The sequence below is a fragment of the Haliotis rufescens genome, unplaced genomic scaffold (assembly GCF_023055435.1).
Source record: "Haliotis rufescens isolate VD_foot unplaced genomic scaffold, xgHalRufe1.0.p SCAF_11, whole genome shotgun sequence".
In the NCBI taxonomy this organism is placed as follows: domain Eukaryota; kingdom Metazoa; phylum Mollusca; class Gastropoda; order Lepetellida; family Haliotidae; genus Haliotis; species Haliotis rufescens.
This window is the reverse complement of record NW_025963791.1, coordinates 7,661,534-7,676,809: the sequence shown is the minus strand read 5'-3', so window position 1 is coordinate 7,676,809 and position 15,276 is coordinate 7,661,534. Positions and strand designations below refer to the sequence as shown.

The 15,276-nt window shown below is 36.4% G+C and overlaps 1 protein-coding gene across 2 annotated transcripts in view; it reads right to left on the bottom strand.

Annotated features, from left to right (window-relative positions):
* Positions 1–1,638: 1,638 nt before the first annotated feature.
* LOC124151756 (bifunctional heparan sulfate N-deacetylase/N-sulfotransferase-like) overlaps positions 1,639–15,276 on the bottom strand; it is a 46,197-nt gene continuing 32,559 nt past the window's right edge. Inside the window, exons 13-15 of one of the 2 annotated variants that reach the window (XM_048392174.1) lie at positions 11,960–11,983; positions 9,337–9,446; positions 1,639–8,004 (exon numbers count right to left, since the gene is read on the bottom strand). In XM_048392174.1, coding sequence (XP_048248131.1) covers positions 7,785–8,004; positions 9,337–9,446; positions 11,960–11,983 — 354 coding nt within the window. In that variant the 3' untranslated portion in view covers positions 1,639–7,784. The remainder of the gene's footprint in view (positions 8,005–9,336; positions 9,447–11,959; positions 11,984–15,276) is intronic. The other variant, XM_048392175.1, reaches the window with a different exon arrangement.

Here is a 15,276-nt window from a genome sequence, read left to right as displayed (position 1 = left end):
GTTACTGTAATGATCTTGTAAACTATACAAAACATACCTCAGGCATTATTATTCTCCATTTAGAAAATCCCACTGGCCTTTTAACTTCGTTATCTAAATACAAAAATCGGATGCTTCACTCGCTGGTACCAATGATCCACAGCCACATTCATTGGCTGATTAGAAAGTTCACCTGACCTTAGGTCTTAATGGAGAGAGGTATCAAATCGAAGTCAAAGATTCTAATATTAATCAAACCATGCATGTGAAAGCTACATTATTATTCTTTGTAATAATAGGGTCACACAATACTCAACAACAAAAGTCAAAGACATATGTCATATTGTTTTTTTATTAAATGCAGTATTATTCTACCTGGCAACATATCGCTGATTAATGACATTTTTGTGAACAAAGTTCCGCAGAATTAAACTCCCGCAAATGACACAACCTTGTCACACTACATGCATACATCTCAGCAACATCAAAGTGAGAAATCATTGCTACTGTAGGATTTGACCAGATTCCCCTACAAGTATATTCCATGTTCATCATAAGTTCAGAAAACCTGTCCCAGATAAAAGCTTAAAAAACCCTCTAGTCACTCAAGATTCTTACCGTCAACATATTAGTTAATTCAATTTTCCTATGACTTCACCTTACAAAGTGCAAGAAAGAATTTCATTAGAAAAGAGTAACTTCATAATTGGCCCCTGCATATTAAAATCCACTTTCACAAGATCTAAAATATTATATAAATTATGTATGTAAAAATGATACTTTCACTGAAGATTATACAAAGCTCTTCAAAAGAAATTTAAAGTACCCGACATTTACAGAGACATCAAATGAATTCCATAGCCATGAACATGATAAAAGAGAAAATTCTCTGAATATATCGAAGCCTAAAAACATTTTCTTCCCACTGCCTCCACCAACGTTTTTTACCAGCCCCCAACTCTGTATAAATGTAATAATTCCATACCATATTAGTACCATAAATATGTAGCAATGAGACACCTTCCTTTGCACCTTGCATGTAAATAGTTACCAAGGTGAAATAACATTACAACACATGTAATATAGCACCATGTGACACAAAGTCCCCATTCAGGGATAGAGGATTCTAAGTAACCATGGTAACAGGATACCGTTCCATTATTGATAAATATACACACAAATAAAACAGTACAAGTTGTACATGTCACCTGACCTAGAGACAAGCCTTTAGAATATTTCATATTTTGCAATTTTCAACATGCTTTCTAACAATCAATTTTACCTTGTTTGGATAACAATTGGGAAATTATCTGTGCAATCCAAGACACCTTTTGTTGTTTAACCTGTCTGACAATTGGCACATCTGACTGAAGGGAAGATACTGGTACACTTTCTTAAAAAGGCAATACCGTATTTGACGTAATAAGCGCCCCGCTCTAATAAGCACCCACGGCGATATTTGCGAATATATTGGCTAGTGAACAATCCCTATTAGCACCCCTTCCGATTGATCAATGTTCACAAGACTTATTTATTCGCGTATGATATGAACTCGTGTGTTATATGCAACCTTAATTAAGGGCTAATTTATTAAATTCTGGAAAAATATATCTATCGTACATGAACACGAAATTTATCTTTCAACTCTGTGATTTTTTCACCAAAATAATATTTTAATAAGAGCCCCCCTATTTCTAATTTTGAGAGCGCCCTGGGCGCTTATTACGTCGAATACGGTATATATATATATATACTGAACAAAACAAGATATGGATCATGGATTCTTTTTGGGATACTTTTATGAAATGATGTGCTCAGTTTTTACTACAAAGAGAAATCCTATGTTAATAATGTTCAGAATATGTGAATATTTTATTCCTACATCCATAACAGATATTATAGGTGTGAAAAGCACTAAAAACAGCTTCCATTCATGTTTGTAAAATAATCATAGCATTTTGAATGTTTCATAGTGTCATCTTACCATGATGTTGAGTACCATCTGTTACTGCACTGTTTCACCAAGAGTCTAAACCCCAACTGTGTAATTGCAACTCAACAACAAACTATCATTTAATGAAACCAAAGCAAAATTTATTCATTTATTTCTACCAACGTAATATTCTTTCTTGATGATCTGACTTACTGTTGTTTAACAAACAGTCATATAAATGTTTTGATTTAATGTGATTTGTTTTAGTGGAGGATGTTCAATGCATGGCACAGCTTCTGCTGTCAGATGCTCAATAAAAAATGTATCATGTCTGTACAGTTCAGGCTATGCTTTGCATTTTACACCCTCCCCTGAGAAAAATCACATGAAAGAAAGCTATCAAGCAATACCAGTACCCAAAGGATGGAAGACTTTAGGTAACTTGTGAACTAAATTTGTCACAACAAATTTTGCACATGACATCAGTGCTATAACAACCTGTTAGGCCATATTTACAGAAAAAACAAGTGATGATAAAAATTCCATGATAATTTAAGCCTTGTTCTGGTGTAAGTCACAACTTGACTGAGCACTTGATGACTACCTTTAAAGCATTACATTAATAAATGTTACATAATTTTATCTTGTAAGTCATTTTAAATAATAAATAATGATAGCTTGATAAAAGTACCAGCATCTGTACCAAAATGTCACATTGAAAGAATGAAGTCGAAGTCTATAAGTACACTCTTCCTTGATACAACAGCTTCTGAGATGCCACTTACACATATCTGAGGAGGTGGTTGTAAAAAAAGAAATCTGCCGACATTCACTGTAGTTCTCAAACCATTGTTGATTTCATGGACCCAAGTTTAACGGTACTTTATATGTTTTGGTCAGGTTTTCTGTCAATTTAGAAATTTTGATTTTAATCCCAAATATGACAAGTGTCTGGATTTTTATGCAACATGTCATACCAGGGTATATCGCATCATGACTGTACAAAACACACGTATCAGGACACAGAGCATCATTACAGGCCTAAATGTTGTTTTAATGGATCATAAGATCAGCTAGACACAATTCCATTTTGATAAGGCCTCTTTCCTCTTATTACTTTATGCTGGTAAGTCTCTGGTAGATTTGAAACTAAATATCAGACTAGGCTTCAAGAAACATACTTCTGCACATTTTGATTTATTGTGGAATTAATAGATGGCAGAGCTAGCCTAAGTCTTAGAAAACAAACACCTTGCCACCAAAGACACAGTCACATATATGGAGGACTCAGATCCATGGCAGACTCTAATCTGTGGCATATTCTCAGATCTGTGGCAGATTTTCATTGTTATATGACGTCATGTTTGCAATGATGTCTTATACGTGAATGGACAATCAGTTCAAATGTTATATGAAGTGTTACATGCCTGTGATGACGCCATGTAAGTTCAACGTCTATTATCGATAGACACCGATCAGTTGAAAACGATAGAGCCGGACACCATAGAACATGAAGAAGGTTTTCTTATGGCGGATTTATGCGGGCAGAGAAAGAAACCAGATTTGAAAGACTCTAAAGCAGAATCATTTTCGAATAATTTTTCAAAAATCCAACAAGTTCATCCAGTAAAGGCTCTAAATCCTGAAATGGGGAAGTGTGAAAATATTCAGGATTTTATCAACTCTATTTCAACGATACAACTTCAGGGAACATTTTTAAAGAAAAGTACCAATATGCAATCCCTGCACCGAAGATGCTGTTCCAAAGGGGATATGATTCAAATAATCCAGAGAAATCACAACATTGATCCTCAAAAGTCTGCTGCTATATATGAAGCTATACAACGTTTAGCGCTATAGAAATTGCCAGTTATTAATATTATATGATAATCTGACACAGATCTGAGTATGTGCCCATATCTGCCCCAAATGTGGAATCTGCAGTGTAATGTTTCAGAAGGAAGCAGAAGACTGGCCAGTAGAAACGACATTATATGCAACACACTTCCTCGATGTCGATGATGCAAAGAACAATTAGCTTCCATGGCTGCACCCAAACCCTTGAGATACATTCTCTCAAACAATGCTGATGAAGATTAGGATAATGCATGCATGGTAATTAGGTACATGAAATGATAATAAAAATGTACCATCATCACTGGCAGGTGTGTATTCAGGATTGACAGTAAGTTTGGGGTAATCTGGACACAAAAATATTCTCTTGACGAACAAGGCTGATGGAGAGTTTGTCTACAATATAAAAAAGATACTACAGCATGTTAGGTGCAACAAACATATCTGTAAAGAACTTATTATTATAGCATTAGCATTGGTCTCTGTAACATATCTTGATTCAAGATAGGTTATACACGTATTACACTCTACACACTTACACTTTTAATTAGTTAACCAATCATTATTAGGCCAGATCAAATTGTTTTTTTCATTTTTCAGAGGAATTTAACCTCCATTTTGAACACAATAAGACCCAGTAAAATGGTGTCAGATTGAAACTAAATGACTTAAATTAATATTCATATCCATATTTTTAAACTATTCAACCCTAACAAACAATTATTCACTTTGTTCCTAAGTCTTGTCATATATTTTAGGGGTGTCATGACACACCTACTTTAAATATATTCACATATCATGATACTTACCTTACAATATGGTATATATCAACAAAATAATGAGATGTAAAAAAATGAATTTAAATTTGGTCTGGCCTTTCAAACTGTGAAGTGAAGCCCCTTAATATGTAGGTGTAAAGAGATACTTGTGCGGAATTATTCTCTATCAGAAGCATGATGTGCAAACACTGGTACATTAATTCTAGAAGGGAGGCCTTCAACACAGCTGAGGGAAACGTGAATTGTGACATATTGGCCGTCAGTGTCCCTTTGTATAATAACATGTAGACTGAAAGCTATATTTAATGTTAAAGATCTGGAACCCATTCCATAAAGCAATTGTAGTACTACAACTTACTTTAACATGGGCTTATAATCATTGTAGTGCTACGATCACTTTGTGGAATGGGGCCCTGCATTCAAGAATTAACCTTAGTTCTGATGAACATAGAAAAATATTACAAAATATATTATTTACTGTTATTTGCCTGCAGTGTGAAGATATCATGTCATAAATAAATGAGAGCCCTAAATATATATCACTGCAAACTAGATTAAGCTGAATAGTCATATATCGCAAAATAATCTATCATAGAAAATAACATCTTTCTCATTGCAAATATGATCTTTCATAATAATGAAGGTATCTGTGACTGTTATCAAAATAATAACAATAAAAAACACTTTTGATATATCGCTTACAAATACTAAAATATTTGATAACAGAATTTGATCCATATGTGAATAAACAATGCAGAATAGAGAGGGACTTTAAATGTTTTAGCCTGTCAATGTTATAACCTCTGTAGGTGTTATAACATCTGCTGATGTCATGTCACAACCCTTCAGCTTCCATGGAGCACATTGACAGAACAGATATATAATACTGTAGCTTTTGATTATGCAGATATACAAAGAAATGGCAGCTAGTGACAGTGTCCTATATTCACGAAGACATTATGTAAGGCAATAAATAGAAGACATGGAGATCTGTGACAAGACAGGATACACAGCGTTCCGTCATCATCCCTAATTAATCACTGTTTACATTATAGCTTTGTCCCCACTATATTTCTTTGTTATCAATGATCTAGGGGTTGTTGCCGTGGAGGGTACAACAGATATGTATACAGAAATATACTACTCAGCAATGCTAAGGGCCACATCTTTGACTGAAGATGACTATTTTGGCTCTAAGAAAATGTTGAGTGGTATATACCCTGACCAAAATCAGAAAAGTGTCCGAACTTGTCCCTGGATAGCACTGGGGCCACTGGATGTGTCCTTTCAACAGTGCATGAAATCAGTTCCTGGCAATACTACTGGAAGAATTGATGTGATAATCAGATTGTGGTTTTCAGAATCGCTTTTGCTGCTGGAACTTTCTTAAAAGATCGACACCATTTATTTTGACACCACAGTTCCATTTTCTACCAACAATCTATTTCCTTAACATGCAAGCCTTTACATTATAAGTGAAACCCAAAACAGGTAGCTGACAGGTAAATAGATTCATCCAGTGGATCAGTGGCCATATAGGGTATTGTTGTAGTTTGGTTCTGGCTAAGGTATACTTGGGGTACATTTCTGTATAGAGACGATACCCAGGGTAATTTCTGTATAGAGACGATACCCAGGGTACATGTCTGTACAGAGACGATACCCAGGGTACATTTCTGTATAGAGACGACACCTGGGGTACATTTCTGTATAGAGACGATACTCAGGGTACATGTCTGTACAGAGACGATACCTAGGGTACATTTCTGTATAGAGACGATACCTAGGGTACATTTCTGTATAGAGACGAAAACCTGGGGTACATTTCTGTATAGGGATCAGACCTGGGGTACATTTCTGCTGTACACTACAAAAACGACGAACCCCTTCAGCCTAATCATCCATCTCAAACACAGAGGTAGAATCATATCACGGAGTTGATATAATTACCTAAACATGATTAACCTAGTCATTCTTTGGCGAAACTATATACAAAATAAAACTACACTCTACACTGTAACTTCACAGAAGTTCAGGTAGCACTTTGGTTTCCTCAATGCTGTTAAAACTGCATCTTAATGTCATGATCATCGATCATCGACATCTAACACTACATACTGTATCATACATACAGTACACCGATAGGTGTATCCTCTTAGCAAGCTCTTCATACATCCAATTTGTAAGTCTGTTTTGTTTTTCAGGCATGTTTTTCCTGATCTTGCCTTTGTCCATCAGGGCACTCTAGTGTTAGTAAATAGTCACCTCTGTACCTGAGGCCCAGTGTCTTTTGTCATGGTTGGCCAATCAGCAGGATCCAGATCTTAGAACAGATGCCACAGTAATTGACCATCTCCAGGCAATGGAACAGTTACCCGTAGTAACTAGCAATTTCTTTCTTCTGTGCCTCTTCCCTCCAGCTATCAGCTCTGCTCAAGGTACAAAGAAACACAATTTTGGAACATCTCCGGGAATTTCAACAGTTTCCTGTGGCTGAATTCGTAGCCTGCAATTCCTTTTGTGCACCAATTAACTCAGCCCAGACATTGCTTGTGGAGTCAGGCAATATATACGATGATCGTCAACTGACCAAAACACCCCTCACACCCAACTGCTGACAAGGAAGACCAAAACACTGCTAAAATCTATTAAAAAACTAAAAGATCTCATTGCTATATTTTCTTCCCACATAAATTCCCGTACAGTGAAACTAAAATCTCAGTTACTTAAACATATCTTTTACTTCAAAAGGGCCTTATCATGTCGTTCCAATCAGAGTAGAGACTGCAGAATAACATACATGCTTACATGCCTACCTTAGCCTACAAGAAACAGTCGAACACAATAAATTAATTATTAGATTTACATCCAAAATTTCTTTCATAGTTGGGCGGAGAAATGCCAATTTTATTTTTTTATTCTTATTTTCTTTGCAACACTGTCTTACGTACAGCTGCTTCACTTACATGTTCAGGAACTGTTCTATTCTTTCGGATAATTATTTGACTATCTTCATTTTTTAACTACAAGAAATAGTCATTGAAACTTCAAGTCTAAACAAAAGGTTTTCGTCACCATCCGGCTATGTCACAACATGTTGAGACCCTGTTGTGTGTTTTCATACAAAACTTCACAGGCAACATTGGAAGTTGAGAGGTTTTGATCCAGTCACCAAGATAACCACTCCAAGCATCATGCATCACCATCATTTTGTTAAAAAGTTTCCAAGAGACCAAGTCTCAGGGATATCGCAGATCCTCTTCCAACCAATCAGGAACGACCATGTTCAGTTTATGCAGCAGTTTAGACAGAGCTATATTATGCTTGCGATAATATCTCTTTAGAATCCTGTCTGATTTGTCCTCCATTGGGGGATAGTTCCGACCTTTCCCCTTTCCTAAACACTTATTCTTTTCATCGCTGAGGACTTGACAGAAGAAGCCTTTCCGCGGATCATACCTGTGAGAAACAAGAGAAAGAGTCTTAGATGTAGTCCAGCGGAATGTTAAGAGAATAAACTACAAGCTACAACGAATTATGGATTATCTGTCGTGAATGAATTAATAAATGTCATTAACAAAAAATGACTTCATTCATTTGAAACAATGAGTTCATATGATGTCACTTTGCTAAGGGGCTCGCAAAAAATGAAACAATTTGAACGAACTAGCCAATCAGCATGAAGCAAAAATTGTAATGCTCAGTTCGAATTTCTGAAATAACTTCACTCGTATCTGTGTGCCTATGGGTAATAAACTTCTCAAAAGAAGTTACGAGCACCCAATTTTTTCATATATAGTTAATCTGTCATGGATGGTGGTTACTGCAACGCACAGACTTCAAATTGTGGGTGTTCTTTAACTTGTTTTGAATAGTATATTTGTTATTAACTTTCATAGTTATAGACTGGGTGTGTTTTGTACCTATTATCATATGATATTATGCCACCAAGATATTGATAACCATGCATTTGCATATTGACCCCTGCCCCTTTGAGCTTAACAATGTCGGCTGGCATAATCCTCTACTGCACAACACAAGCTGTCGTGCATTGAGTGATCAGTACATCCCTTGTCATAATGATCACTGTTATAATATGACAACGTTATTTTTGAGAGGGGAATGTCTACTGAGTTGTTCCCCATAGATGTAGCTGGGCAACGCAGATAAACGCGATGGCCGAAAGATTGCATCCCAAAGCGATGAGATATGACAATCAGTATTTGGAGAAAGGTACAGGTAGTCAACGTGAGGATTGTGAGAATATGCGGGAAATACCCACCTGTGTATAAAATGGACTTGTCCGACATTGCCGAGGTCAGATTCTATTGAGGTAGTCATTATTATTTAAATACGGATAAATATTCTTAAAGCTTGTACAATTTATCGTCATCCTTAAAGAGGCTGTACATAATGTTGATATCTCAAATAAGAAATAAATGACTCGTGGTCGTTGTTCATCTCATCTACAATAAAACACTGCAGGATAACACACACACATGACAAACAACTCCCATTTGTTGTTTATTTCTTAAATAATGACTAGTTTCTTCCATTTATCCCTGTGAAAATTGAGGATTAGAGCTTGTCCCCAAGCATCTTATGCTTATCATACGGGGTGACTAAATGGATAAGGTGGGAAGGCTTGGTGACTTGTTGACTGTGTATCATCAGATTTTGACCTTGCTGACGGCATGGTCGGTAGCCCAGGGTATTTATCATATAAAAATATTTTCATATAGACTTAAAGCACTCAATAATCCAGTCGTGATAACTATATCTGTACAATACCTGAGATGTTGACTGTAGTCAAAATATGTGTCTATATGCAGGAAGCGCTGAATGTGATGCATGACATGGATGGGGTCATTCCGCAGCTGCTCGCCATCAATGATGAAAAGCTGGAACATAAAATAAACTCATACATACCCAATATTCATTATTCAAGAACTAACAGTACCGGGTATATGAAACACTATTCCACATGTCTATTTACAAAAACAGAATAAAAACATTCACTAAGACATGTTCCTGTCATGTGATACTTTAGGTCTGGAAGCCTTTCAAAAACCCTTCATGATGACCTTATGTTCCAAAAACTAAATATTAAGATATGAACATTTCACCAAGAGTGACAATAATGTTTCTTTTCATTCTCCCCTTTTATTTAAGTCCTAAATTGTTCAGGTTATTTTCTGTTATAGATTTTCCTGACATTCATTTTGTACACATTATAAACAAATTCCAATGTTGGAGCAAGCTGATGTGCATGCAGTTATTTATCTTCACTGAAGCCCATGGACTCGAAGCAGCTCCATCACCTGCTTACATTCCAGATGCCTCATCATACAGCTCAAGTTGTGGTCATTGTAGGAATGACCAATGTCATCTTGACCTTCTCAAAACTGTTTGAGCAACACACATATAATACATGTAAGTACATCAAACAACTTTACTGCACGATCCCAAAATAATATTTTGAAAAATAAACCCAAAAGAATTTTTTTTAAATATATATCGCGAAACCCTGTTTATCCTGATGACTCGGTTTCAAATGGAAATGTCCAGATAAACCAATTTTGTAATTATCTACTCGTGGGGTTTTGAAGTAATATTTTTGCACATACAGGTGTTCCAAACAAAATTAGTGGTAGATTAATGGAGTCCAGAATATCAGGGTTTCACTATACATATATATGTTTATATTGTGAAAGTAAGAATATTTCCCATTATCACCAGTCACTCATATTCGAGAGTAGGCACAGATTTGTAAGATACTAAACATGTTTCTAATTGTTTGTTCATTAGTGGTGTAACGATACAGTATTGTACCCTGACACAAGGCCCATGATACTATACATTGATTTACAACCCCTGTATCACAATACTTTTCAAACAACCTGCTTATGCAGATGCTCTAGTATTTCCTGGTTGAATGTGAATAGCAATGTTTACAGTGCCTGCTAGGCTAAAAAGTTTCTGCCCTACAATATCACATCTTCAATCTCTGAAATGTGATTCACATGCAATAAGGAAGAATATCAACTTGTGAAATAAAGGTACTGTATCAGTAAACTAGGGCAGGGAGGGTAACTCATGTACTTTGATGGAGTGTGTACTGAGTAGGACCCGGGTACCTACAGGACTACCCAGACCCGTGGTTAGTCACGTCATATATTGTTTGATGACAAAAAATATCTAGAACTCCATGGATACACAACAATTCACTAATGTTCACATTTCTTCCTGACTATGTACGCATTCCTTCTGACTTTTATATGCTTGAATAAAGGTAAAACTTCAGACAACTTCAGCATGTTCAGTGTATGCATGACCAGATTGTTTTATACGTGTACATCTAAATACATATTTCCAGGGCTACAGTCAAACGATTTCCAATCAGACATTTTTTACCCATCTCTTGAGACCTACAGCGGGGACATGGGTAGGGTCGGGTAATAGAGGGGTGGGTACCCGGGTAGTAAATTTGGACTTGTCCCTGCCCTACAGGATACGTATCATATCACGTCTCCAATGTATCGTTACACATATTTTATTAATCTACAATGAATAAGCTTTTAGCATGTATAGAAAATACTAAATTCATATGTGCTGTAAAAAACACACCCAAGTTTGCCAAAAAGCAGCATGTTTTCCTCTACGTTTGACTGCTTAATATATTTGTTTTACAAACATGTTCCTGTCATTCTGAAACATTATAAGTTGTAGCAGGATCACAAGGGGTACATGGCGTTTTATGCATCCCGCATTAGGTTTAATACTACTAGCCTCCGGCTCCATCAGTGATGATGGTAATCACGTCCATGATGTTAATGATAATCACATCTTTAATGCTATTGATAATCAAATCCATGACGTCAGTCACATTTGTCATTAGCATGAGAACATAATTATATCATTTGGAGAATCATGGTATGCATGGTATAAGCCTTCACCTTCCATACCATGCCTTATCAGAATCCATGCATTTTGTTTGTAAATGTAAATTTGAAGGGAAAGTAGCTACAGAAATGAATGAGTGAGTCTGGTGTAATCCTGCTCTGGAACAGTATTTCAGTAAAACCCTAGGTGTCAGCTTGATGTGGTAGGAAAGCCCCAAGTTATGCAGTTCCACAATCCTAGGTTTCTGGCATGCCTAAGGAATGCAACTCTGCACAGCAAAGTGCAGTGCCCCGAGTGGTATTGCAAACCTTTCAGCTGGCCTGAGCAGAATACAGAATAGTCCCAGCAAGCAATGAGTGGACATTTAACCATATGTTACATACATTTAGACAGTGAACACCAACACCTTGTAGAATTATCCCACATTGAAAGAGCAAGAACTATTGTAAAGCCAGAGAACAACATCAGCATATGTGAACCATGTAGACAGATTGTCCCAAAGGTTTCTTACATTTTCAGTCGATACTGTTGCATTCTGGAACAATAAATGTTTCATCTATACTCACAACCAGTAATTTGGTTATCTTTGATGGAGTCAACTTGGAATGAAAAATTCCTTCTTTTCTATTTCCATAACTATCAAAATCATTAGAGAAGGAAAATGTTCACTAACAACATGGATTATCCACATAATATCTTCATTGACCATTATAGCTTCACTATGAAAGTGACATCACTATCTCAATGTCTCTTATCAATAACTTACCTCGGAATTTCCCCAGCAAATGTGCTTAAAGCCAACAACCAATCAAAATGCCTGAACATCAGTTCAGGATAAATCTACATTCAAAATGTCAGCTTTGCAGAAGTTTCCCCTCAATATGTACTGTTCCAGATTTGATGGGGACATTTTACCCTTCCATGATGCACCAAAAAATATTCTCATAATATGTCAAGTTTATATTTAAACAGAATAACATGTCTGATTATCCCTACCAAAATTTGAGTAGTATACATGCATATACACACACACACATATTACAACAGTAATCATTATGACAAGGGCTGTACGGATCACTCAATGCACAACAGTTTGTGTTCCGCAGTGGAGTATTATTCCAGCCGACATCCTTATGATCAAAGGGGCAGAGGTCAATATGCAAATGCATAAAAGAAGACTCAAATGCACTTTAAGCTGAAATATCTGATTTCAGGAGTGTTGAGACAGAGAGGGGGAAATCATTGTCCAATCTCAATATACCGGTACTCAGATCTTTTACTCTGATACGATACCTATCGATCAATGTCAATGTGATGACAACTCAATAGAAGGTCACGTCAGGTGAAACATGAGCTAACTTAGACTGCCCAAATCTAAAGGAAGGATGAATGCTAGTCTGCCATACAGACCCTTAAACAAATATATCTAATATAGCCCATGCAAGTCTATACTATTTGGCAAGTCTAGATTACTGCAGTATCTGAAAATGAAGATAGTCTCTGGGCTCCTTTTTATTATATTTCATAACCATAATTTAACAACAGTTGTTACTGTAAAAAATGTTCATTTCAGAGACTGGATGTGAGTCAGGATGAATGGGATCTTGAGCCAATCAGATGTCAGCTTTCTAAAACAATTTGGCTTCATTTCTTTACCATGTCGATTTTGAAATTTTAATCTCAGGAAAAGAAAACTGCCACAGAACACAAATATACCCTCAATAGTACACCCTGTTGGCTGTAGACAGAACTGCTCATAAAAAAACAGAATGTATAAAATATCCACAACAATATAATGGTGCAGGTATATACAGAGATCAAATATGCTTATCGGAATGTTTTGCTCACTTGAATCAAGAATTTAGAAGCCTTGACTCTGATTGGCTGTAAAAAGAGTTCACCAGACACAACCTCCAATGGAGGTGTCTTCACATTTTCATGCAATCTCGTATCAGAATGAAAGATCAGATGTAGGAATATATGCAATTTAAGTATACAAATACATATTTCTGATTCAAACCCACAATCACAAGTTTCTGACATGCCTAAGGTACGTAACTCTGCACAGCAAACAGCCATGCCTGAGACAACTGTTGTCGCCTGTGCCCCGCAACCAGACAATAAAATCAATCTCAACAATTATAGTATCAAAACAGACTTGTATAAGTTAGAACTCAAATTATGTTTTGGGGTGCCAAATAACTGGTGCCCATACATTTTAAAAAATACATGGTAATTCCCACATGTTTTTAGAGTCCTGGTTGAAACACTGGTAGGTATTGAAAAGGAACTATATTGTAACTCTATGGTACCACAGTCTAAACATCATGCATCACATTTGGCATATCAGATTCAAGAAAAATATAGCCAAATTCATAATCACAAAATAAAACATTGTCAGGATTTTGATTACATTAAAAATTGGAATTTTCTCAAACCACACTACAAATTTTAAATTAATTTTTAACAGACGTCCTCTTCACTGCCAACATATCTAATAGTTTTGAGGGAAACCCTATCTCTCGCAAGAGACGCAACTCTACATGCGAAACTCAGGAACACCTCACTTCTTTCAACCCATAACCTTCATCATTGATCAACTAAAGGCAGATATTTGGGGAAGGTGGGAGGGATTAATTCCTGATGTAATAGAGGTAGTATTCTTAGAATTATACACAATGACAAGTATTGTTAGATAATTCTTGCGAATACCCTACCTCTATTACATCATAGCCAGTATACAGCAGAGTTACCGGTGGGATCTGGTATCTAGTATCCCTTAGAGAGTTGGCTTCTGTGAAGTAGGAATACATATAAATGTATACAAAAGGGACCAAAACGGAATGATTATGTCTAATAACCTTCCAACAATTCTAGGTTAGACATAAATGACGTCATATTACTATTATATTATACATATATTTAGCCATCAATGTGATACTTAGACACATTATGATGTCACTTCCAGTGATGACATCACCTGTGACGTCACTTTCAGTTGTCATTCCTTATGACCTCATTAAACTGACATCATTTCTGATGTAGATGTCATCTATGACGTCACTCCCGGGAGTATCGCCACTTCTAGGATATTGGTAACTTTTATGACATAATTTCTGTTATGCCATTTAACATATATTGACATATAGTCCGGATTTGAAGTCTCCCATGGCTCACTTCTGGTGGTAGTACATTGTACATCCTAGATTAGAAGTTTCAGAAGTATAGATAGGGCGTCAGCCTGGAGTGCTAGAGGGTCTGGTACAGGGCTGATGTAGACTGGTAGTTGGTTTTTGAGATCCACTTGAGTATTTTGGGATGTAGTGACCATTCCGTGGGTGCGATCTTGTTCTTCCAGGACAGGTAATCTGCTAGGATGTTCAACTTGCCCAGAATATCTTGCTTCGATCTGGCAACTCACCAAGTCTACCAAGGCAAATAAACATGTAGCCTTCTTCAACAAAGTCTGAGACTTCAGGATTTCCCTCACAACTATTATATATGTTGGCAGTGAAAAGGATGTCGGTTGAAAATTAATTAAAAATTTGTAGTGTGGTTATCAGCATAAACAGGAATTTATGGCTATAATGTAAAAGAGGTTGGGTATTCACAAGAATTATATTTTAGGGCTATTTTATTGTCCCATATATCTAACATAGCTGCAATCCATTGCCAGCAAACTTATTTGCAACAATTTAACATTTTCCCTTCCAACAGTGAAGACTTCTCCTTCCTTCCTTCCAACCATGCCAACAGCAACACATTGTTTGTTCTCTCATGTCAGTGATCATTTACCCAACAACTTTTTGGAATGCAGTAATTATTCAT